We start from the raw sequence: 24,520 nt of genomic DNA, 5'->3' as shown, positions 1-24,520 counted from the left end.
TAATCCCCAGGAATTTTAAGATTTCGGGTTTAGTAAAAAACGCTGGTATCGTCGGCTAAAAGTAAACATTCAGCATCTCTTATGAAAAACCAATTGTTAGACAAGATCATATTTTCAGTAAGGTACCTTGAGATACGATTATATCCAATTTTTTTCAAAAGTTTCGAAAAAGCAGGAAGTATTGAAATTGCTCTGTAATTTTCAATCAGGGATGGGTCGTCCGCCTTTAATACATGGACCACTTTAGCAATTTTAAGTATCAGTCGGGGTTTTTCCAGACTACATGATCAATTCCATTTTCAAATTTGCATATTTGCATCGACAGCTGTCAATGCCGCCCATCTGAATTCGTTCACTTCGGAAAAGTTTCGATGTGAACGCTATACGTCTTCCCACTTCAACGATTCAGGAGGGCAAAGGATTTAGACACATGAAACATTTTTCAAGCTAACGTAGGTGAGTTTGTCTGGGGTTTGTCGAAGTTATTATGTTTGATTACATTTCGCTTTAATTCAACGAAGTCGAACAGACCTCTACGTGTTCTGAAAATCGTAATTCTGTTCGCATCTGGTAGAACTGTTCAGTCACATGATTGTTATAAGGGAAAGACCCGCTCGAAGATTGACTTTCTGATGTGTGGTGCGAATGTTTTCCTTCAGATCCCTGTACTTTACGTTTTCTCTCGTGTTCGTTTTTTTTTTAATTTTTTTTTTTATTTTAACTGAAGACTCCCTTTGTCTGTCTTCAATTCACGCGCTATCTTTGTTGTGGGCCTAACAAAAATGGCGCTTGACGAAGGGATGATTCAGTTAATAAAACATACATGAGGGTTTCTCACAGACAACTTGCTTGTAAACATTGCAACTTTCAAAGTTCGATGTTTCTGTCGTCGTGTTCAAAAAAGCGCTGTATAAGTGCGTGGGAGGAATTTTCAAGACAAGTATTAGAAACTGCTGCTCTTGAATAACATTCTATCACTTACTAACTGTCTGATTTTTAGTCAGTTTCAGTTTTCAGTTTCTATTCCTATTGAAATAAATCTTTGTTTCGTAGGCTACGAATGTTCGCAAATTTTATTTGTTTTCAATAAGGCAGACATGCAATTAAGACAGAGCGTATTATCTATTTAAGGTTGCGGCTGAACAGTAGGGCACGCTTTGAAATGAACCAATAAATGCCCGGCGGTCAAAAATTTAAACATAATTGAATATTCAAAAATAGTTTTCATTTTATTTTTCGAAAGTAATGGAGGTTTGGTCACTAGAGAAACTTCGATCAAGGCAAAGCATTTGCCACACTTTTCAAGCTAGAGGCTGCAGCGAAACTGAAAAAGCATATCAAAGAATAATTTCATGAACATGAGGCGCGTTCAGCAGACACTGAATCTATGAGGTTTCAAGTGAAAATTTGCATGAAAATTGGTGGCGGGTGTGCAGCCGACTCCTGAACTCTCGACCTTAAAGTGTGAACGAACGAGCGTATTTCTGCTCCAAATGGAGGCTATTTTAATTTGTTTTTTCTCCCTTACATATTTTTGCAAATTGTGGGTAAAAATGTTAACGAACAGCTAACCATTTACTGGGTGGGATATGTTCATTTTTCAGTGTTCTTTCGTACTATTTCATGAACAAATAAACATGTCCTCTCTTTTTAAAATACCACAAAACGCTCTCTCACTTTAAATTGATTTTAAACGAAGACTTATTGAAAGGGTACCAAGACCTTGAAAGTAAGGGAATATCACTTGTGGTAAATCCTCGATTATGATCCATGCAATATTTTTGCTCGCGCGCGACTGGTCTTAAGGTATCACCTTAACAAATATTCCCCAGCTAAGACTGGGAAATATCTAAGGGTATCACCCAAATTATACTGCTCAATTTTTAAATCTTACGTTCTCTAAGATAATGCAAATGTTACATAAAATGAGAAATATTTGTTTGTTAATAGAGTAGTACCAGAGAACATCCCCACGCAGAAAACAGTGAGCTGTTCGTAAACATTTTTTCACGCGCTTCAAAAGATTTGACTGGTTAAGAAACATAATAGCCTCTATTCTGCGTGAAAATGATCTTGTGAAATAAGAGTCATGGCGAAGTTTGTATTGGAATATTTACGACCGCTCTTAAGAATAAAAAAATCCATTCAAATTCTCAATGAAAATATCTACTTTCACAGTGTATTGCTTGTTATCTGACCGCTTGCTATACTGAAAGGAACCCATTTTAGCGAGTTATCTAATTCTAGGTTCACTACATAAGTGCTTCTCTCCATTCCTTAATTCTGTAATGTTTAATGTATGATATATACATACATTTATAAATTTTTTTTTTTTAACAGATTGTGCCAGCGTTACAGAATTTCTATGATAAGTGACTCCTTAATTTGACATCTATACATCTGTTGTTTTTAGATATTAGTACTACAAACACTAACGTCGGTGATCCCATTCGCAAATTGAAATTGGGTGAATAAACACTATGACTAAAAATTGCCTAAATTTACTTCAGAAGTCACTAGCTTTATCCACTACCATAGGCTCACGTCAAACCGCCTTGGATATCGCTGGCTCAAGGAAAGATATACTGAGCCTATTTTTAGAAGCGATTCAGCTCGTGAAGTAGTGCCAGGCTCTTAAAAACCTTTCACTCATTTCTAAAAGCACATTGTTAGTTCAAACTTCCATATCATGACGCTTAAGACTAAGACTGGCATACCCCTCCAGACTAAACTCGGACTCAGTCGCTGTTCTCTCATGGCGCACATGGAGAGTGTGGGGTATGAAGGGAGAGAACAAGTCAAATATGTTATGTCATATTTGTTTAATTTATCATCATTCCCACAACTCTCCACGCCCCTTTGATTGCTTCGATTGTCTCTTTATTTTGACGTGTTGAGAGGAGGTCAATCTTTGGTCTTTAAATAGCCTAAAGATAGATAAAAAAAATTGAATCAGGGGATTCCCCTTTTTTCAAGTGCAGTTTTTCTTTTGTTGTTAAGACTTCGAGAATATTCGGGGCTGAGAATATTCGTCAAGCGTAGGTTGTTAATACACAAAAACTAATTCTTTTTCGAACTGACTAAGATGTCACAAAAAGAAGCTAGAAAATGATATAGACAGGATGGAAAAAACAGTCCCAAACACCCAACAGAAAGAAGGAAAGAGGTAATCAGAAAGTTTTGGCAGCTAAATTATTCATGAAAAGATTAAATTTGTAACTTGAATTTTTTTGCTATGAACTTATGAGCTTGTAATTTCGTGTTGTTTCGCGCTAATTCTGTTTGTAAGTCCTACGTCACTGGATTAATTTTTCTTGTAAATCTTTTCATCTTTGTGCTAGTTATCTGTAAGTATCGGAGATTTGGTTGTCTAGTGAACAAAGTGGTTGCTATCATAACAATTAGGGAAGCATTTTAAACTGTTGTTCTGATCATTGTGCCATGGTAAGTGAAGAATAAATGGTAATAATTTAATCTGCTTCCGAGAGTGAAAGTCACATGTGAATGATGGAATGATTATTCTTCCAACTCAGGAACTTCGATATTGACGAGATCCCGTAGATCCAGCGTACGTGCAGTAGCAAGACCGTATTTAAATAAGGTATGTAATCTGTAGCCTCAAAAGTCGAACTTATTAAATTAGGTGCTGATGTCTTTAAATAAATCACAATTTCCACTTTCCCAGAATCATATGATTCGATACGGTGGCGTAAAAACTTGATTTAAAAGCTGAGCTATCCGTTGGCATCTTAAAACAAGTTGGCAGATGTCGTCAGCGCTTAACAGACCCTAGTCACGAGATATAAAAAGAATGCCTCCATCCGGCAGATAAGGAGTGCGAGTTTCTGCGAACTGTAAATCAATGCGGCTAAATCTGTCACGACCGGCCGAAAGCCAGACAAACTAGTTTAAGCACAGCTCAAAAAGGTTATGTTTATATTATTCCAGGAAGCAGACTGAACCGGCTGTTACAACTTTTAACTCTTCTTAACAGGGATGCCGAATTTGGATTTTAGTGGGTTTTTTTCTTTGTGTAAAAAACTTTTCTGTGAGAAAAATTGAGCTCAGTTACCGTGTTGAGCAAAATGTGTGACCTTTTCAGTTTTCACTCCAGCTTGAGTATTCGTTCGGGAAAATTTCTAGCCCGAATATTGAGATATTAACCTTTTTTATTCTGATCAGAATGAAAGAAAGAAAAAGATGATTCAGCGAGACCTCGGAAACCGAAACTGGAAATCTCGGGAGATTATTGAATGAGTCAAACATGATATATAAGCGAAAAGTACAAAAATTCGAAGTACAAAAATCCAAAGTACGCATTCTCGTATCTTAAAAGTGGGGTATCATTTCTCGTTTTCATTGAAATTCGTAATTATAGTGTTTTATTGCAGAACTATTTTAATAACAATACGTGAATGATTATTTAGGTTAATTAAGAACGCTTAGCAACAGACTTGAATGTAACCGCCGTAGAAAGATTGTTTGTCAGGGTCATTCCACGAAACGTTACTTAAAGGCTCGTTTCCTCGTTCCTTTCTGAGAACAGTGGACTGTATGAAACGAAAGTGTCTGGCGTTAGTCAAAAACACACTACTTCATGTGAAGTTTTTCTAGGTAATAAACTTATCTGGAGAGCAATTTGGAATAGGCAAGCTCGAGTTAATTTTTCAAAGATAAACGAATTTCGCGAACCTCGAAAAATTCATGGGTCATAGTGGGAAAACATTTTTGTAAAAGACTTGTGGACTCAAGTTCTTCGTGAACTCTTTCAGCTTTTTGATTCACGACCATTCGTCAGATACCAGAGAGTAAGCGCTTAGCCACCTATGTACTCCTTGGTCTTGATTCTTGGGACCAAGAGAGAAAAGGGAAGACAGAGGAAAGAAAGATACAGAGAAAGGAGGTGCTTCTCTCCCAAGTCCATTCAACTAAGACTTCTTTCACGTACTTTAAGGCCAACTGCCCATGCAATGCGGAGAGCCTGGTACAGAAGGGGCAGTCTTATATACTTGACTCCGATCCATTTCCTTTTTCCTTTAGCGAGGAATATACATGCTAACCAAATGTTTCACTTCTTGTAATGTAATGTGATCTGTAGCTGTAAGTGTTCGTTAGGAAAGATGAGTGATCTGTATCTTGCACATGCATGGGTCACATACTTACACAATTACTGTGTTCAAAACTTCCTCACACCAATACATATTTTGGTTCTCTCATCAAATCGATATCGATATGGGAGTCTGAAGTCCGGCCGGAAACATGTTTCAACATTGTTGTTAAATCAGTTATTTTTGCTCTTGAGTGAAAAGAGATTGTCCATTTGTTCGATGTCTTACCAAAAACGAATGACTGTTTATAGCCTATCAAAAATTTAACTCGTATGAAATAGCCATGTAATTATCAAAAATTTAACTCGTACATATAGCCATGTTATTATCTCTCTCATCATCAACAATTTTTCAATAGATTTGGCAGATGTAACTCCAAGTTTGTATAGATATGGCTCAGGCACAGTTTTCGCCTTTTTGTTTTATTTCTTAGAAGATTCACCGTCTCTCTACGTTGATAAAGCAAACAAAGCTTAAAGAGCACCTCTCGCGAAAGCCTAAGCGGAAAAAGGAGGCACGCATGTGTGTATATACTTGTCCTTACGACTGTCAAATTAAACATATATAACAAGACACTTCTAAATTGCTCACTCCTTGGATATGCAAAATTGATTTTAACAGCCAAATTTCTCATAACATAAATTATATTTTTAGAGAGCGTCCCCTAGAGAGAGTGTATTTGTAAATTGTCTCGGATATAGAAGGGCTGGCGCTTTCGGTTTTTCTTCTGTTTTCCCTCAAGTCATAACCAAGATGATTTTATCTCACCACATCAATGCCATTTTTGGTGTTAAATCTAAATAATTGTTTCTGCTTTCATGTCCAATCTGTAACCGATTTACTGTTCCAGTCGACTTCCGGTGACTCGAACCCTCCCTAACTCGACATCGCGAACCAAAATTGATCATGATGTCCCCTTGGTGTCCGTCAGACATTTACTGTAATTTTACCCTCGATAATTCAAATCTCCTGCTACCCCTTCCGGTAATTCTCTTTATATTTTTACCCTCGATAACTCGAACTACGGCAACCCACGTCCTCCAGTACGTGATAAATCAAAACAAACAGAGTCCTGCAGTCCGAGCCATTTAATAAATTTTGAAGTAGCCATTTAATCTTTGCACTGACGAATATGTATACCATAGGAATAAAATACAAACAGTAAACACCGTTTTTCTCCATTTGCGGTCCTTTGTTTTCAACTCTCGAATCTTTTTCAATTTCCCTAGGAGGTTTAAGTTAGCGGGAGTCGACCATATTTCTCGTGGGAAAATAACTAGTATGCGAGCCTCGACTTCAGGTGCTCGACCCAGCTCCCAGATTTAGGAGGTAAGGGATCATGAAACGATGTCACTATGAAAGATCTACGGATTCTATTTGTTTTGCAAACTTAGTCCTCGGAATGCCTTCTGCTTGTTTACCACTAGACAGACCTAAGAGAGGTTACGTAAAAGACTGCTGATGTTATCGATTTGTCTAGTCTTTCGAGACCTCTGAGATTGTTCGGAGGTTTATCGCAAGTTTACCGAAAGACGAAGACTTCAAAACAATTTAGAACCGTTCGAATTAGACTCGCTTTTCTTTAAGTGTGTCTTCTGTTAAACTTTATTTCTTGGTAAAAGAGATCATAAAACATAAGCGAAAAAGGAATCCTTCAAAGTACTTAATGAAAGCTGATTTCATGGAAAAAGTATGTCTTCCGCTCTATGATATATGCAAAACATCCGCGGGGCTTCCCCGCTTCGATGTGAATATTAATTGTGAGGTAAACATGAACCGAGTCCAAACACCCACAAGAAAAACCGTGTTGGTTTTTCAATTCTTTGTCAAGAAATTCATGCCCATTCTCCTCTGCTGGTACCTACATCAACCAAATGAAGAAACGAAAATCGGAAAGGCTAGAGAGGTGAGCTAAGGAGGTCTCATTAACATCATTGACGATATGCTTGTGCACTAAACAGGCCCAGACTTGCGCCACCTTCGATGAATGTTGTGAATGTTGTGAACGTTGTGCAGCAACGTCTAATCACATGATCGTAGTTATAACAACAGTTATAACAAACGGGTTTACCACCAAAATAGAACATTGCTACCTCTCCATCGGACATCGAGTAATTGTATGTATACATAGAATATAGACAAAATTATTTCTTACTCCTCGCTAACTTGGTTGGAAAATAGCAGGGCTTACAAGTGAAATTCGGACAAGAAATAGAATATTGGCATGATGTCTACTAGAATTACTCTGGTGATAATTTAAAAGAAACATTCGATTTCGTGTTTCATTCCGTAGTTTTTTTTTTAATTTTGTTATTTTATTGTTTTTTTTTTTAACACGAGGTCTTTGTTCCCTCGATTCAAGTGAACTAAGACTGGAATAACAACGGTAACTAAACTCTCTATCAGTGTTAACGATTCTTGTCTCAACTGAAGTCTCTGTGTTTAGAGAATTCGACATCACCAGCAAAAAACTCCCGAAATTTATGTAACACACAACACGTGAAGAAAAGAGACATTGTCAAGGCATCGCTTTCAATAGATATGAATAATATATTACGACAAGAGGTAATTGTGGCTTCTCAACCGTACTTATTCGGTAGATTTTCTGGGAAAATCGGTCATTTTCTCTAGCTGTCATAGAGGAATATACAAGAATTTTCGAAATCTATTTATGTGTTAGACACAATCATAGGTTTTTTAAAATGCTGAACGCTTTGGTAGAAAACCTGAATGCAAAATAGCAGGACAGAAACAGGGAATAGAACTTCGAACCCTCCGTAATTCGGTACACGAGTATATAGGGAATATGGGAATCTCCACTGTTAGCGCTGAGATGTTTTAAAGAGGGTGTAATGTTTTAATGGTAACCTCATTTTGCCACAAATGCCACCTGAATAGCATTCAGTTACTGGTTATGTCTTTTTAAACATGTGAAAGTGAATTTTGGGTATATTATTGCTAGATTCGAAATATTTTTTCCCCGAAATATTGTTTCCAATTGAACATTATCATTTATAGGTATCTAAACTTGCGTTGTAAAATTCGATGGTCTCACTTCGTTTAGACGGCTAGAAAACTTCTGAAAAGTTACGGTGAGATCTAGAATGACAGCTGTTTCCCAACACTACAGACAAAAAGCAAGCTATTTCATTCTACCGATTTTTTACCTAATTTGGTTACGAGCCACAGAACTTGCGGAGATCTTGACATTACTAATTTACGCGAAACGAGGAAAAGTTTGCATTTTTCAAGTAGTAAATTATGACTTTAATCCAAACTAAAATCTCTGAATTGCCAGAGTTCTCTATTTGTGATATATTCGCTTCTCTTTTTAGTGTTTTCGTTTCCTGCATTTTAGGATCTTTTTAATAAGATCGTGCGTTCACAAGTTTGTTTTTCCAGCTTAAGGTTCTTTACATTTTTAATAACAAACTTCCTTTCAACTGGCTTCTTTTTCCTTACAGGTAAATATCGCCCTGAAGCTGAAATAGATTTGTTTCGTTTCTGAGAAAACGAAACTATAATATCCTGTCTGTTGTTAGCAAAATTCCGAATGTAACTTTTTTCAGTCAGTCAAAACGAGCGTTCGCTGTTCTCGTTTCACATCTGATCGTAGACAATCGTAGCGACTCGTAGTGTCAGTTCCAATATTTTTTAACTCGAATGGTGGTAGACACTTAACTTCACTTTACTTCCCCCTCTACTGTGGCGTTGAAGCTATGAGAACAAGCAGCGGAGCTTGAAAACTCTAGTAGAACGGTCATTCGTTTTAACCGCTCTGTCGTGCAACCCGCCAAAGCGCACAAAACCACCAGATGTCTTTCTTGTGAATGGTAACCACAATATTTGGCTGGATACTCGGGTAATGTTAACTACTTAAGTAGAAGTAAGCCACTATTATTAGTACATCACGCAATAAGTTTCAAATTTCGGCGCCAAAATCGTTACCTCGCTCTAATACATTATAAAGTCGAGATTCCGCGCCAGCACGTCGTACAATGGCCTCTTCTACCTAGCTGATGATTTCTCTATGGCTCTATGGTAGATATCAATGATTATTTCTAAAGCTTTGTATTTGTAAAATTTGTAGCTTATTTGTGTTGATATTTCACAAAGCACATCCTCAAACGCATGCTTACATGTATGAGTAACACACTTGGCGCCAATATACCCTTGGTTTTAGATTGGAATATGTGCAAAAGACTTGTTAAAAAACTGTGTATGTGCGATCTTCCTTAAAATGTAACTGCACTGGGCCGGAAGCTGCTGATGCGTTCCAAGAAAACGGACGAACGAACTAAGAAACTTTTAAAAATTTGTAACAGACGCTTACTATAACGTTGATTAATTTTTGACTTGTAATTCTGCGTATATTTCCGTGACTAATTTCTTAAAAAATGTTATGAGAAAGTTCACTTTAGTGTTTCACAAGCAAGTCATAATCTTCAGTTTTATGTCCGCTTGTGGACGATGTGGTGTATAACCAAATTTCATGCTCTGCTGAAAGATCAGCAAGCTCACGTAATCATACGCTATATTGCGACTTGTAGACTGAACCATAAAATGATCGATTAGCGTACTAATTGTTCACGATCTACTGCCAGTTGATAGCCCTTTGACTTAATTAAATATAAACACTATTAGTAAATCGCATTATGGCATCCCATCCAAATAAGAATCAGCGAGCCAATGTTCTTAAACTGTGCAGTACTCTATGAGGGGTTCTCTTTCCTTCTCAAACAAGGGCATCTTAAAGCTTTTCGCTCGGTTTCTCGTGTTTTTAGGTTCTGTCCTGTCAACTGATCCAAATGTAGACAAACTCAGGAGTGTTGGACTACATGGGGTGACGGAACGGTATGTACATAATTATAATAATGTTGCCTAGACAACTATTTCCACTTCACTTCCATAACCAACGGGCCCTCTACCAACGTCACGTAACAACTGAGTAGCGGGAGTCTAATCGTGGATGAGCTCGAACGAAGAAACTTCCTCTTGCGTTTGCTTGCCAAATACGAGTCTAGTCAACCCTAACTCTATGGAAAACACATATCGTTTTCCTGGAGGCTTTAACAGAAAAAAAAATCTCCTTCAGACCTTCACTTTTTTTTTTCATTTAACGGATGAGGCAACTTGACAAAAGGTCACGCGGAATGTGCTGTAAGACATGTAAGTCATGTAGATTCGTGGACCTGTCGTTTAGGAACCTGTCAAGATTTATCACGGGGGGGAGGGGGAGTTGGTTGGTTGATTTACAGTCAATTTTCTAAGTCCCCCCATACACTCTGTTTTTAGCGACTAATTCCACATTGACTAGTCCCTTAATACATATAAAAGAAAAAAAAACCGAGAGGATTCTTTCAAGGATCGTTTCACATCATGTTTCCAATTTGGTCCAACTGTTTTAAATGAGAATGAATGTTATATTATGGTGGAGCAAAGAAATCTGTAAATAAACTTTACAACCATCAATATCACCATCACCGTCATTTAAGTTAAAGGGACTTACTCCAAATGAACCAGCTGTTTTCTCTATCCTAGAAACAAGGAAAATGGATCCCCCAGACAGAACTGAATTGCTTAGATTAACGGTTAACTACCTGCTACAGGGGGACTTAGTTCGAGTAAAAGAGTCATTACAAAAAACTCACCAGTATTTCCAGGACTTGACGCCAAGTGAGTTATCCAAACCCACTTTACAGGATATAGAGATAGTAAACAAGGCAGAGAAAATATCGATAGATAATGTGGCGTGGGGTCTTCAAACTGGAGCAATTTTGTTGTCCCAAACAACTCCTAAGAACAACTTCCTTGTCCGCTTTGCCAATGCAGTTGGTGCTGTTGCTTTAATCACGATTTGTGTTGATATAGCTGAGAAAGTATTTGAGCAGTCGATAATGTACATTGAGAATGCTGAAGACGAAAAATCAATTATTAGCCTTGGAATTGCCCTTAACAACTTAGGTTGCGTGTATATTAGCAAAGGAAGCTTTCAAAACGCAAAAGTTAGTCTTCAAAGAGCTCTTGCGATATTTAAGGTCGTCGAAACAGGAAAAGAGTGTGTCACTGTCGAAGAGAAAATATCAACAATAGCAAACAATTTAGGACTAGTGCATCAGGCTCAAAGAAGTTATGTAATCGACATGCAATTACAAAACGATCTCCTTTCTAATGTAAGTCGCTTTGCCATACAACCAAGAATCACTGCAGTTGTTGATTACAATGAAGCCGTAACTTCTTTGGATAACAGAAACCTTAGAAAAGCTTTGGTCGAATTTGAAAACTTAAAAGCATTTTGTGAAACAAAATTTCACCAAAACGAGGGTTTGTTAACCTTCGTTTTGTTAAAAATCCGCTTAGTTTGTTTGATGCTTCAAGCTTCTAGTGGGGTCACGGCATTTATTGACTCTAAGATTTCGACCTTGCAAGGGATGAAGGAACTTGTTGATATTGGTACAAACTTTTCGTTAGACTTCTCAGTCACAATTGTGGAGACTGTGGCCGACATTCACCTTTATCAAGGCAATCTTGACCTCGTCTGTAGCTATTTCTCCTATCTTGTACCAGTTGTTCGTGAAAGATGTGGTGCAGATCACCCAACAGTTGCTTCTATTCTGTCAAAACAAGGAATTATTTACCTCCACCTAGAAAACTTCGCACGTTCTAAGCAGTGTTTTACTGAGGCATTAGAGATTTTCACCGGAGCTTTTGGTGCTATTCACCCCGATGTTCTCAAATGCAATGCAGGTCTTGCGAGGCTAGAATGGCTCGGTGGATATGAAGAAAAATCTTTAACACACAGTCAGACAGTTCTGGAAAACGTGGAAAGGATTTGCCAAGTCTCATTTGAGTGTCAATTAAAGCCAAAATTCATTGAATTGTCTTCACAAAGCGGAAGAACACCATCTCCCGATGTTGATCCCGAAGAACAACTAAAACTTGAAACTCTGGTCTCTGAGTTTGGTATTGAAATAACCAGGGTTCTCAACCAGCATCAACCGACTGATCTTGGGGATTGTCCAGGAACAATCTCAGAAAGTGATGATTTTGTGGATTCCTCCGTCTCCAAGGACTTATATGCAAAGCTGAGCTTTAACTGGTTCAAAGCTGGTCTTTGTTTGTTTAACATTGGAGTGGATCAAAGCGTCGCTTTTCTCTTTCTCTCGTGTTCATATGCAAGTATGTTTTATGATCATCTGGATTGTTCTGAAGTCATTTTACTGAAAGTGATTTTTGTTGTGTGTCATCTCAAATCTAAGACGTGTCAAACCGTCCCGAAAGTTCAAGAGAGATTAAAAATTGAGTTTCGACGGTTAACGAACTTCATTGGGGACAAGGCGAAGAGATTTGATAAACCGGAGAGCAAAACTATATTTTTTGACGAAAATACAAACTTGATGATTGCTCTGGCTGTAATCCTTCAGGCGTTTGTAGAAATGGAAATGTACGAGATGATAGCTGATGTGCATAGTTTATTTTCTTTCCTGTTAAACCAACAGTCACCTCAGATAACTCATGTATTTCTCGTTGAAGAGGTTCGCTTTGCGTTTTATAGTTCAAAGATACATTGTCTTGGCAAACAAGTTATGCATGACCTGATTTTTTTGACGCCTCTTGGGGTGATGAACAATCGAAAAGTCAATGACGAAAACGATGCAGATACTCCCTGTAACTCTCAAAGCAAGGAGCTTACAAAATCTTTACATAAAGGTGACAACTTTGGAGAAAGGAAATCGAGGCAAATTTTCAAAACTTTGGCACTCAAAGCTTATAATAATCAGTGGAAAGAATCTTGCAGATTTCTTGTGGAGAGTCCAATATCTCGTGGAGTTGATGTTTCAGCATTGAATAAAATAAACGCATGGAGTGTGAATGGAGTAGAGGACAGTCTACCTCACTTGATCTTATGCAGCAATCAGAACACAGAATTGACAACACAATATTTCCTAGAATTGGAACTCCTGAGCTCTACGGAAAGCACTCTTTCTTCGATTTCTGATCATTTTTCCCTTTTGCCACTCGTTCTATCGACAGCTAAGGATGGTTCAGAATTTGAAACGCAATCTCCGGTTCTCGTCTACACAGGGAACACTTGTGAAGGAAGCCTAGCATTTATCTTGCGAGACAAAGTAATTGCGGATTTTTTATTCGGAAAGCTTTTAAAACAAATCTTAGCCGATGAGGACGAGCTTGGTGAGGTTGTGAACATGGTGGTCAAAGACAGCCAGCTCGTGCTGAAAATTCGAGGTCCACCCATCGGACAAATCGTAATTCGGTGCCATGAAGACACCATCAAAGTGAAAACCCACTTGATTTACTATTCTCAAGGCCGTAGAAAAGTTGAGATTGTCCGCGAAGAAGTTTCACCGTGCAATTGCTCTCTTATTGAGATGGTCATCGCTGACAAAATGGAAAAATGTGCTCGTAGTTATGGCTTTCATTTCGAGACAAAAAGTGATAATGCCTGGTGTGTTGCATCACATCTGCTTGAAAATGCAAGGGATATTTCAATGAGAGTAAGTGTTTTGAATGTTGTATTAATCACTGTAGGCATAAAACTTGTTTTTCAATCATCATGACGAATCCTTGTTCTGCGACGGTTCATATGCTAAATGTAAAATCCGGCTTACCAATATAACAAAACCAAAAATATGACTGGGTTAGAGTAGGAACCTTTCTTACCGCTTTCTCTGATTACCTCAAGGATTTATGCATTACACTGAAGAAACCTAAAATTTGGTTGTCTTTTAAATTAAGGAACTTCCCCTTTTTGCCTAAACCCCATAGCAGGATCAGAAGTTATTTTTGGGCTGTCGTTATAGTTTTTAATTCGTTCTGATCTTAGGAACACCAGCCGCTAGAAATGCAGCTTAAAGCCGAACGTCCAGGCCGTATTTCTCCCCTTCCAACCTTGCTTTCCAGAGAGTCGTTTCTTTCGGAATCATCAACACAAACAGATTCCTTGAGTATTCCCTCAACATGTGATCTTAGTACTCAAACAGAGCTTAGTGACTCTTATGAGTCTGAAGACCTGGTGGAACCCACTTCATCATCAAGTGAAGTAAGTATATCATCATCATTACCACAATCGTCATCGTCATCATCATCTCCTACCTCATCATCATCATCCTCCTGTGAAGAAGGTACTGATGAGGTCTCCAGAAGGTCAAGGTCAGAGCCGGCAGAGAAAGGTAAATTATCAGCGAGTTCCGTCTATTCGTGTGGTTTCGAATTGAAGAAACGAGATAAAGAAGCTTCAAAACGTGCAAAATCGGAGGAAGAAAGATCTAGCATGGCTTATTTCAGTGTTTCAGAGTTCAACGATAGTTGCAACGATGCAGAGGAAGGACAGATAACTCAACCACCACTCGTTCCGCCATTAACCTTAAGGGTTCAAACAGAAGGCAAATTACGTGAGAGTAAAGAAAACCTGGATAAGTGTATTCAAACCGATGTTTGGCTAGGGCATTCTATGGATGATGAAGTTGATGGTGCAGTAAAAAATGCTTCGTGCGGTAGTTCTGCAATCCAAAACTGTCATCCTAGTTATTCCTCAACTGGATCTGCTGAACCACTTTTTCAAGGGGAAGGTGGTCTATCCGACAACCTTCCACGAATAACTGACCAGGTGGAGCGTCATGGTGGTGCTGCTGCCTCAACCAGCTGGTGCAATGATGTTACGGATGAAAACCGAAGAAATAGAGAACGTAAAGTCGATTCTAAGTCACTGAAGATATCTCAAGAGAGTAAAGACAAGAGTAAAGAGCATCTATCAGTAAAAAGTCACAACACAACGTCTGGGAAATTTCTAGGCTTAAAAAGTGGAGGACAGGATCCATTTTTCTCTGACAGGAACCAAGGTTACGAGAATCTCGAATCGGTTATTAACTGGAACGACGCAAAGCCTGAGAGGGTTAAACCACGAGATGATATGCAAAACACCGTAGATAAAAAAGAATCAAATTTCTTTGGTATAAGGCCTTGCTTTCTTGCTCGCCACACAGATGACAGTAGCATTACCACTCCTATCGATGACATAGAGAATACAACGGAAAACGCCAATGGAGGGTCTTCCAACACCTTCTCAAGGCATCAAGAGTCATCTTTTTTCACTACTGAGCAAGGCTATCAAGCTACTTACTCCTTTCAAGCACCCTCGTTTCATTCTAAAAGTTCAAAGGTATCTGCTAAAGCACAAGGTCCAAATCCTCATGGCCCCTTCGATCATAACCCTGTAGGTTGGGATCTACCAGTGCCTGCTCGTCCTCTACTTTCTCTTCCTTGCAACGGATCGGAGCATCTCCATACCCTTTCCTGCGATGACACGCGAATTGTAGTGATACCTCCGCATGCTTTGATCGATGGTGACTCGCTGCTGGCGCAAACACCCCTTTTACCAGAGCAGAGAACAGTCAAGGATCAACGTGCCGATCCTGAAGTACAACGGGAGAAAAACTCTGATTTCAAAGTGATGAATGGAAATCCTGCATGTTTATCTAATACCAGTTCAATTGCACAAGGTCTGATCTCCCCAGAAATGGAAATCTCCGCTCTACCACAAGCAGCCATGAACAGAAATCTAACATGGGAAACAAGAACAGATGCAGATCAGGACACTGCTAACCAAGGGCCACTGGGTGTCTTGAACGAAACTTCACCTCTCTCAAATGATGATTCCTTAGCTGACCTAGAGCGACGAGTAGCCGAAACCTGTTCCCTTGTCCAAAAAAACTTGAAAAGAAAGGAAGAAAAAGAAAAAGCAATGAAGGAAAAGGAACGAAGAAGAAAAGAAGAGCGGGTCAGGAAAGAACAACAAGCACGTGAAAGAAGAGAAAGGGAGGCAAGTGAAACAAGAGAAGCGGAACGCAGGAATGACAGAGAAGAAGTCAGCAACCCGATAAGTGGTGGAGATGGAACACCTACGCAAACCTCCGCTGATGTCGAGGGTCGACAATGGCTCTGTGAACATTATAAGCGGCTCTGTCGCGTCAAGTTCCCATGCTGCGGAAAGTTCTTTCCTTGTCATCGTTGTCATAACAATTCTGGTTGTTCAAATGATAATTCCAAAGCAAGAGAGGCGTGTTATGTTGAGTGCTCGGTTTGTGGCCATCAACAAGAGGTATTTAGACATATCATTTATTCAAAATTTCACAAATCTGGAAATGAAGAAGTTATATTCAGACTATATGCGATTTGCTCTTAATGCTTTCTTGTTTTTTAAGATCAACCAGGACGCCCAAACCTGTGCCAGATGTAAAACAAAGTTCTCGGCATATTTCTGTTCTATGTGTAAACACTTCACGGGCACAGACAAAAATCCATATCACTGCACAAAATGTGGTATCTGCCGGTAGGTGAAACGATATCCATGGCAAAATTGTTCGTTTTTCGTTTGTTGGATGATATTCTTTTTTTACAAAAGAGTAAGGGAGTAATTGGTCTGCTTCAATATCAAGTGTTATCGTATGAATGGAAAGAAAACTGTGGCACTAGCCTAAGCACGAGAGCAACGCTTAATAAGAGAGAGACAAGCCCTGATCGATACGCATATGAAACTTAACACCGCCATTGTTTTCTCCTCCGTCTTTGCGAAATCGTATTCAAAAGATATGTCAAATATCAATTTTTGCTTCCTCATAGGCATCAGGATTTCATTCAGTAGATCGAATCGAGTAGAAATATAGGGTTTTCACTTTGCTTAAGGAACTTATTTTCTTTACGAGTAATGTTAAGTTTGCTCGAATATTTACCTGCGAAGTGATGTTCCTGTTTTCGTTTCAGCATCTTCAAAGACCGCTCCTTCCACTGCGATGTGTGTAACGTCTGTCTGGACAAAAGGCTGGAAGGCAGACATTCTTGTCGAGAAAATTCAGGACATGATGAGTGCTGCATCTGTTTGGAGGTAGTGACTTACTTTTCGCATTAACACGGTGTTGCTGCAAAATTTCCAGAGAAGGGGATTTTTCTGTCTTGTTCGTTACAAATCGTTTCTTGTTATGAAATAGGTTGTTGTTCATTGTGGTAGTTGGATGATATCATAAGTTTGTTCTGTTGTCTCACCACAAGGTCACTTGATGTAGAACGCAACGTTTCGACTGCTTACTGCAAGTCTTCTTCAGAAAGCAATCGAAACGTTGCGTTCTACATCAAGTGACCTTGTCGTGAGACAACAGAACAAACTTATAACATCAAATCGTTTCTTGTTTGTCGTGTCTACCTGTTAAATGATTGTCAGTGTTTGCGGATTTCGTCATCAGTTCTACTGCATTATTAATATTTTGTGTTCACATAGCGTTGTGAAACATTATGTAATTTGTTGTGTTCTATCTATAAATTTAGTTTTGTTGGTCAATGTTTATGCTCGGTTAATATAAAGCAACTACACAGTTTTCACTGCCGTTATGTCTGAATTCCATTGGATAATGTCTCGTCGTATCATTTATACATTGGAACGTTTTCCTTTCTGCTATTGCAAGAGTATGGATTTCAAAAAACTGTCTAAAGACATCCGTGACACTAGTTGCACACAAAATCGGCCCTGCAAGAGGAAATATTGGCCAACAGCTTTTTCCCATCTGCTTTAATTACAGCCTTGTTGTCGACAATGAAAGTGAAATCTAGAAAATGTAATGTTTGAGAAACAAATCCAGCAAGATACTAAGAGAGAACTTGAGTTTTCTTTAGCAAGGTTCTGAGTACAAAAGAAAGCGTTTAATGGAATTATTCGAATAAGAAATGATTTTAAAAGTTAAACTGATGGATAATACCTGTAAATACTTTGACTTAATGGACGTTTGGAACTTTTTTTTTCAGGACGCATTCAGCGGTTGTCAAATTCTGCCATGCTCACACAAGGTTCATAGAGAGTGTGCCATCGCAATGATACAGAATGGCGTGTAAGTATGCTAAAAAAGTAGTGATTTTTTATGAATTAACTTACAAAACGAAGAACGCGTTTGTGGTCCCCTCCATTTGACGGTATCTGGTTAGAATTCTGAATCAGTTTTGTATGTGGAGTTGTGGCGGAGTGTGTGGGGGTTAGTTGCCTGACTCTGTCCATCTCTCGACTTCTGGCTGCGTGAACTAAGGGGTGGAAATAAATTATTGTGTCCTGCGTCTTCTTTCTTTTGAAGGAACTTATCTTTGTTTCAATTGAATCTCTCATTGGTTTGTGATATTAACTTCTAATTGGCTGTTGTGATTAGCTGGGTTTTGGTCTAACAACACTCGAGAGAAAAGTTCTCTTTGCGTGCAGCTTTAGAACAGTTCTGAATTCACAACAATGCTGGGTCGATTGTGAGCTTTGCAGTCTCTTTTAGTTTTACTCGTGATTTTATGGTGCTCTTGACTTGAATATTCTCGCGTTTAATTAAAAAAAGTTTAAGTTGCATTACTTGAAATGTTTCCTTTAAATTTGCAGTCGCAGCTGCCCGATTTGTCGCCATCCTCTCTACAGTCAGACAAATGGCAATGAGTGAATGACAACGTCCATCCCAAGCTCTTCTCTTATCGCCTCGTTGATAAAATAAAGAGGACCCTGTGAATGGAGCTGAATGCTTAATTTTTTTTATTTCCTTTTGATAATAGTTAAGTGCTCAGATTTTGTAGACTTTTAGCATAAATTTTATAACAGCTTTAGCACCTAGATTCAATGGAGTTGTCTGATCGTCCTGGTAAGAAGACTCTACCTACTCAGGACTTCTCACGCCCAGGGCCGGGTTGTTCAAGGCTGGGTTTAGATAACCCAGGGTTAGAGTGAGAGAAAATTCAGTCTAATTCTCTTTGTCCAAAATATGATTATTGGATGCCCCAAAAAGAAAAGAGAAAATTATTCCAAAAAGGCATTTAAACAAAGAAATACAAAAATCCGGATATAGATTTAGTCCTGGGTTAGCGCTAATCGACCTTCGAACAACTAGGCCTAGATGATCAGACTACACAATCATATCTTACTCTGAGTTTAAATCATTTACCATATTACTTTTTTTAATTTGATTGATCGATACGTTTTTACATAGGTGTGAAATTTCAAATTATGTGGGTCTCCATAATCAAGCTATCAAAACGTTATCGCAAGTTGTCAAATATTAAGTTTTTCACTAACTACCCAGAATTTAGAGAGGCAAAGTTAAAGAACTCGTCGATGCTGATCTTCTTGTCTAGAACGCCTGGCTTAAGATTTCCTTAGGCGTATGTGTCCAGGATATTGAGTTGCTTTGGTAATGAACGATACTCTGACAAAAAAAAAAAAGCAACCAAACAACGAAAAAACGGAACTGATATCATCGATTATTCTAAACGTATTACTATACAACACAGCACGTATTCTAAAATGATTCGATTTATCCAAGCGGCTCTTTTCTCGCAAATTTTGGTCACTTCGCGGGTCATATTCTAAGATCTTAATCTGAGGAATAGCACAGCGGTTATTCGCTCAAAACCCAGCTCGTTCTGTTTAGTTTTTTTACATTTTCTATTTTGAATTTCAAAGCCATTGATATTTGATAAACGGCATTTTGGGACCAATGATTACCGTAACTTTCAGTAAACGGGCTCCTGGACAACCAAAAAGACTAACCTTGTAGAATGGAACGTAACATTTTGTATTTACTTTCATATAACCGCGTCCATAGGTTGTTACTAAACCACACTCCGCTTGAACGGTGAGCACAACTTATTAAGAGGCTACCTCATATCTCCTTATCCCTGTTTGGCAAAACTATCTGAATAGTTTCGTTTCCCGAGAATCACGGGGTATCTATTGATCAATATCTTAGCTATGATGTACATATCACTAAATCAGCCTCTAATTGCATGAACAGTTAGGACAGATAAGTAGAATTAAACGCCTCTTATACATGAAAATACTTTCATTACTTATAAATAGCTTTGTGTTTAGTAAACTATTTTATTGTTCCTCAGTGTGGAAACATCTAAACGTAATCTACACAAACTGCAGTTGTTACACAACTTTGCTACCAGAGTTGTATTAGGTGTAGGGATTTTCGACCACATCTCTCAGGGACAGAGATCTCTTGCATGGTTGGATGTTACGGAGAAGGTTTTATTTGACGGCTCAGTTTTAGCATTCAAATGTGTAAATGGCTTAGCTCCAGATTATTAAGGTAAATATTTTGTTAAACGTTCAGCATTTCACAACAAGAACACAAGGGGATGTAACAATTTTGTAGTCCCCAAAACAAAATAGAAAACTAGAGCTGTAATAATTGAATTGAATGAATTGTAGCTGACGATTTGGAACAGATAAACGAACAGATGAACTGAAAATTGATCGGACGACAAACAAGGGAGAAAATGTTGTCTCTTTGGATCGCGAAGCCGGCGAGGAAGAGATTTTCATTATCAATCTGTTACATCAGGCATTCAAGACAGGTTCAAAACTTCCAACTCCTTTAGTTGCTCGTTTTTTTTGTTTTTTTTGTTTGTTTTTTTTTCAGTGAACAGTCCACATTAAAGAAAGTAAACATGCTACAATTTGGCCATCAGTGCTTTTCTTTTGACTGCCAGTTTCTCATTTATCGCGCGATTATTTCTCATTTATCGCGCGATTATTTCTCATTTATCGCGCAATCATTTTTAATTTTTCGAACTTTCGCCATCGTGGCTTAACGTTGGAACTAGAGGAAGCTATTTTGCTCTCCGACGCAGAGCCCTTAACACGTGATCCCTTAGTTGATCTCAGTTTTTCAATTAAATGTTTTCTCTTCTCCATGTCCTTATTTTCCCCCTTTTTTTCTTTCCTCTCACAAAACAGACGGTCACCTTTTGTCTGTAACCCCAGTTACATCAGGAAGAACTCAGGGCAATATATCACAGCAGAACCGTCCATCTTAAATAAAAATACATAGCCATTAATATTGACGATGACGAGGACGATAAAATACAGTACTCATTTTGTAAAAATAATGATGAAGCGTAAAGAGTAAACGAACATAGAAATCTACAATGGATATTTTATCAGTTTAATTGCAAAACGTGTTGCACAAATTTTCTTGCGGCAGTCACTTCCCGTCAATTATACTACGGGGAGTTGACCCCAGGGACATATGAGGGAATAGCGCGGGATTTGCTGACTTTTGTAGCCAATTTTTGGCCCGGGACGAGGGCATTGGACCGCTTTTGCAGTTCCGAGGCAAAATACACGGGAAAAGACCCGCGGAATTTGTAACATCGCTGCTATCTTGAAAATGAAAGATCCGGATCACGGGGACTGGGTATTACCATTCAAAGGTTGAACGAGAGACATAAAAAACATAGTATTTGCGACTAATTTTTTCCAGTTAGTCGCCGGCAAAAAGCGACTTAGGATGTTTCTAACTTTGAGCCCTGTATAGCCCTGTATAGTAAACACAGGCCGAAATAAGTGTATGTTCGCTGAAATTGTCATTCTATGACTTACAAGGTATAAAGCTGAACCTCGCTGTGTGCAGAAAACAGGTGGACTATTTGTGGATCAACTTAACTCTTGCCTGAGGACCTTCAACCAGACGTGACCGTTGAAAAACTAAATGGTTTAAGTTCAGTAGGTATATACAGCTACCATTCTTACCTTTTGTTCACGAAACCTGGCAACACATCTTGTCGACACATCTACCCTCTAGAAATTTACAAACCTGCAATGTAATCAGAAAGATTAGATAATCCACTCTCGTCCTCAGACACCGACAGCCATCCCTGAAAGTGTCTCGTAAGATTTCGCAAAATCAAGGTTTACTGTACTGATTCACAAAGCTATGTGTCGTAGAAGTATTGCAAAGTACCGCTAAATGATTTTTTTACTAAAATAAAATGAACTATATTGACCTCAAAACATACCTCCTGAACTGTGGCAGCCATTGTCGTCCAAGGAAACAACGTGCGTGACAGCCGATTACGTGACCAAACATGTTTTCCATTTATCGCGCGATATTTTGATTTTATCGCACGATAAAAAAAAAAATATATATATATATGGTATGTCCTCTATGGGCCACCGTAGAGAAGCCTTGACTGTGCTCTGTTCTGATGTAAAGCACGCAGGAAGCGGCTAGAGCACGAAAGAAGTGTAGGGAAAGCGAAACTGCCACGTTAACACTGGACTTAAATTTGTATTGAAAATATCGCGTTTACGATCCTCCACTGTTGAGTTATGCGTGCGTCTTCTGAGTCAATTTGTGTACTATCAGTTGCTTCAAGTTTCCCTTTGTGTATATAGTATGTAATTATTAACTTTAACTATCTTCCATTTGTCATTGATCTTATCAAACGAGATCACGGAATTTCCGGTCTTAAGCCCTTAACTTAGCAACATACAGAATTCACAAGCGCTATCGCAATTTTAAAGTTTATACCTTTATTGTATAAAATCATCAGCGAACGATTTCGAAGAGGAATCCATGTTCTCGAATCGACCAAAAACACTGCTGTACTCTCAAAATGGGAAAGTACAAATATCGATTTCATCTGTTTCGCAAACAAAGGAGTTAAACACCGACACCGGAAATCGCGACCAGGTATTCCTCGCGTCTCCCCTAGGTTTGTTTTCCAATTTGCCCAAGCCGCTGTCGATCAGTTCTTGCGTTAAAACCTATGAAACTTGCGAAGTGGAACCATGGTGGCTACTGTTGCTTTCCGATAATTTCCGTCGGCAAAACGTAGAAGTTCAGTGTTCCGTGGCAGTTTCGCTTTCGTATGACAAAAAAATGAAGAAACGCCACGGCCCAGCGCTAAAATTTTGACATACAAAAACTCAGTCGAAAAACCAATTCAAATTGCAGCCGAGTTCTACGGCGCTTTCATCCCGAGCAATCTTCACTTTCCAGTAAATTAGGCTGTCGTTCATTCACAAAACACACGCTTGAACAGTTAATGAGGTATGTCCTCTATGGGCCACCGTAGCCACCGTATCTATGGGCCACCAAGACCATCGTATCCATGGGCCACCGTATTATGGGCCACCGTATTATGGGCCACCTTAAGCACGAGGAAAAAAAATCGAGCGCGAGAAAAAAAATCGAGCGCGAGAAAAAATTGACAAAACATCTCTTGATTTTCTGTTAGAGGCGAAAAACGTGCGAATTTCTTACCTGTACGAAACCCACCAAATAGAATTTATCATGCTTAGATCGTTGTGTATTTGACTTCACAGCCAGAAATTTCCCTACGCGAAGTTGAAAATTTTGTTATCGCTGCGATTGCACTTAAAATTCCCTGCTACAGAAAAGATAATTTATTCCCTTCTTCGAATCGACACGTCTTGCGACCGTGAAATGAAGACTGAACTTTCGGGCTTCAAGCGAGGCCTAGCGACTATCTGAAGATTCCAAGGCCCGGTAAATATTATTTTTGAATAATGAGATGTCCAAAAAGTATTGTTAAATAGAAGATTTTGAGTCACATCGTAGAACTTTCTGAATTTTCGAGAATGTAGGTACACGACGATTGACGGACATATGAGCGCCCGTGGTTGTTGCTTATTTTGTCGCTTTAAGGACTTCGATGTCCATTATTTTCGATGAGGAGTATTCTATAGCATATTTACTTTTCATTATGCATTCTAGAAGGTCTAGCATGATCGCAAAGGAACGGAAAATCCGCCTTGAAAATATTGAAAATCCACCGTTCGGACGCCATTTTTTTCGTTATAAATGACGCCTTTCTAGTACCCTCTAAAGTCGTCAAAATATCTACGCAAAAGACGGATTCTAATTGGTTTATAGACCCTCTAACAAAAGAGAAAGTTTGGGGAAAAATTCTTCTTAGTGGGGGTTGGAAAGGGAGGGGAATTGTCTCTCGGGCGAGCAATTTAGATGTCAACGCAAACTGGAGCGAAATGCAGACAGCTGCACAATGAGTGCGCATGCTTTGTAGGTTTCGCGCTCCTAAACGATTCCAGCGTTGATGAATTTCGTCCAGGATCGAACAGAACATCGTTTTCCACTTTTTCGGACTGATATTGATGTGATCCGATCGGAAGATTTAATGGAGTCTGTTCTTATGGAAAAGTTTGAAGGGTAAGTAAAATTCTTTTCAGCTATAGCTCAACTAAAGCTGATTTAAATTTATCCAGACAGCTCGTTGCTTGTTTCCGTTCTAGCTATTCACCAATTTTATTTACAAAACACATTTCTTCATCGGTATTTGTTCAGTACAAGTTTTAATCTTGAAAAGCTGTTCAGTGTAACCTCTTTTGGTAGTTAAAGCTGTTTCACAATCGAAATTAGGTTTGAATCTGTAGCTAGTAATTACAAACTTGTCGCTCGGTCGATTTGCTTATGTGAACGTTCCGTTGATCGACGTATGCTTAATGTAACAGTGTACCAAGCCATAGCGCCCAATTGCTTCCCCAACACAATTTAAACGTAATAAATGCATTAACATTAATACTTGCCATTTATCTTAACCTTCTTTCA

General features: G+C 38.7%; 1 protein-coding gene and 1 long non-coding RNA gene across 5 annotated transcripts; one reads left to right on the top strand and one right to left on the bottom strand.

Moving 5' to 3' along the window:
* The first annotated feature begins 327 nt into the window (after nt 1–327).
* LOC131775626 (uncharacterized) lies at nt 328–19,388 on the top strand. 4 transcript variants are annotated; one of them, XM_066172099.1, is made up of 9 exons: nt 328–456; nt 3,534–3,601; nt 9,893–9,962; nt 10,650–13,624; nt 13,954–16,227; nt 16,331–16,458; nt 16,890–17,010; nt 17,922–18,004; nt 18,529–19,388. In XM_066172099.1, exons 4-9 carry the CDS (start codon nt 10,661–10,663, stop codon nt 18,584–18,586), a joined length of 5,628 nt encoding a protein of 1,875 aa, XP_066028196.1. In that variant the 5' UTR covers nt 328–456; nt 3,534–3,601; nt 9,893–9,962; nt 10,650–10,660; the 3' UTR covers nt 18,587–19,388. The 4 variants fall into 4 exon arrangements, 3 of the variants coding, with proteins under 3 accessions (XP_066028196.1, XP_066028197.1, XP_066028198.1); XM_066172100.1 differs by lacking the exons at nt 328–456; nt 3,534–3,601 and adding an exon at nt 6,882–7,014; XR_010718738.1 differs by lacking the exons at nt 17,922–18,004; nt 18,529–19,388 and having other exon boundaries at nt 13,954–16,458; nt 16,890–16,910.
* A 1,025-nt stretch (nt 19,389–20,413) lies between these two features.
* On the bottom strand, nt 20,414–22,957 carry LOC136283377 (uncharacterized). Its single transcript, XR_010718745.1, has 3 exons — nt 21,945–22,957; nt 21,679–21,742; nt 20,414–20,958 (listed from the first exon to the last, which is right to left on the bottom strand). It is a non-coding gene; the product is annotated as an uncharacterized lncRNA (long non-coding RNA).
* Nucleotides 22,958–24,520: the final 1,563 nt, after the last annotated feature.

The sequence above is a fragment of the Pocillopora verrucosa genome, chromosome 9, assembly GCF_036669915.1.
Source record: "Pocillopora verrucosa isolate sample1 chromosome 9, ASM3666991v2, whole genome shotgun sequence".
Taxonomy (NCBI): Eukaryota; Metazoa; Cnidaria; class Anthozoa; order Scleractinia; family Pocilloporidae; genus Pocillopora; species Pocillopora verrucosa.
Note: the sequence above shows the minus strand (reverse complement) of the source record. Positions and strands in the feature narration are given on the sequence as shown.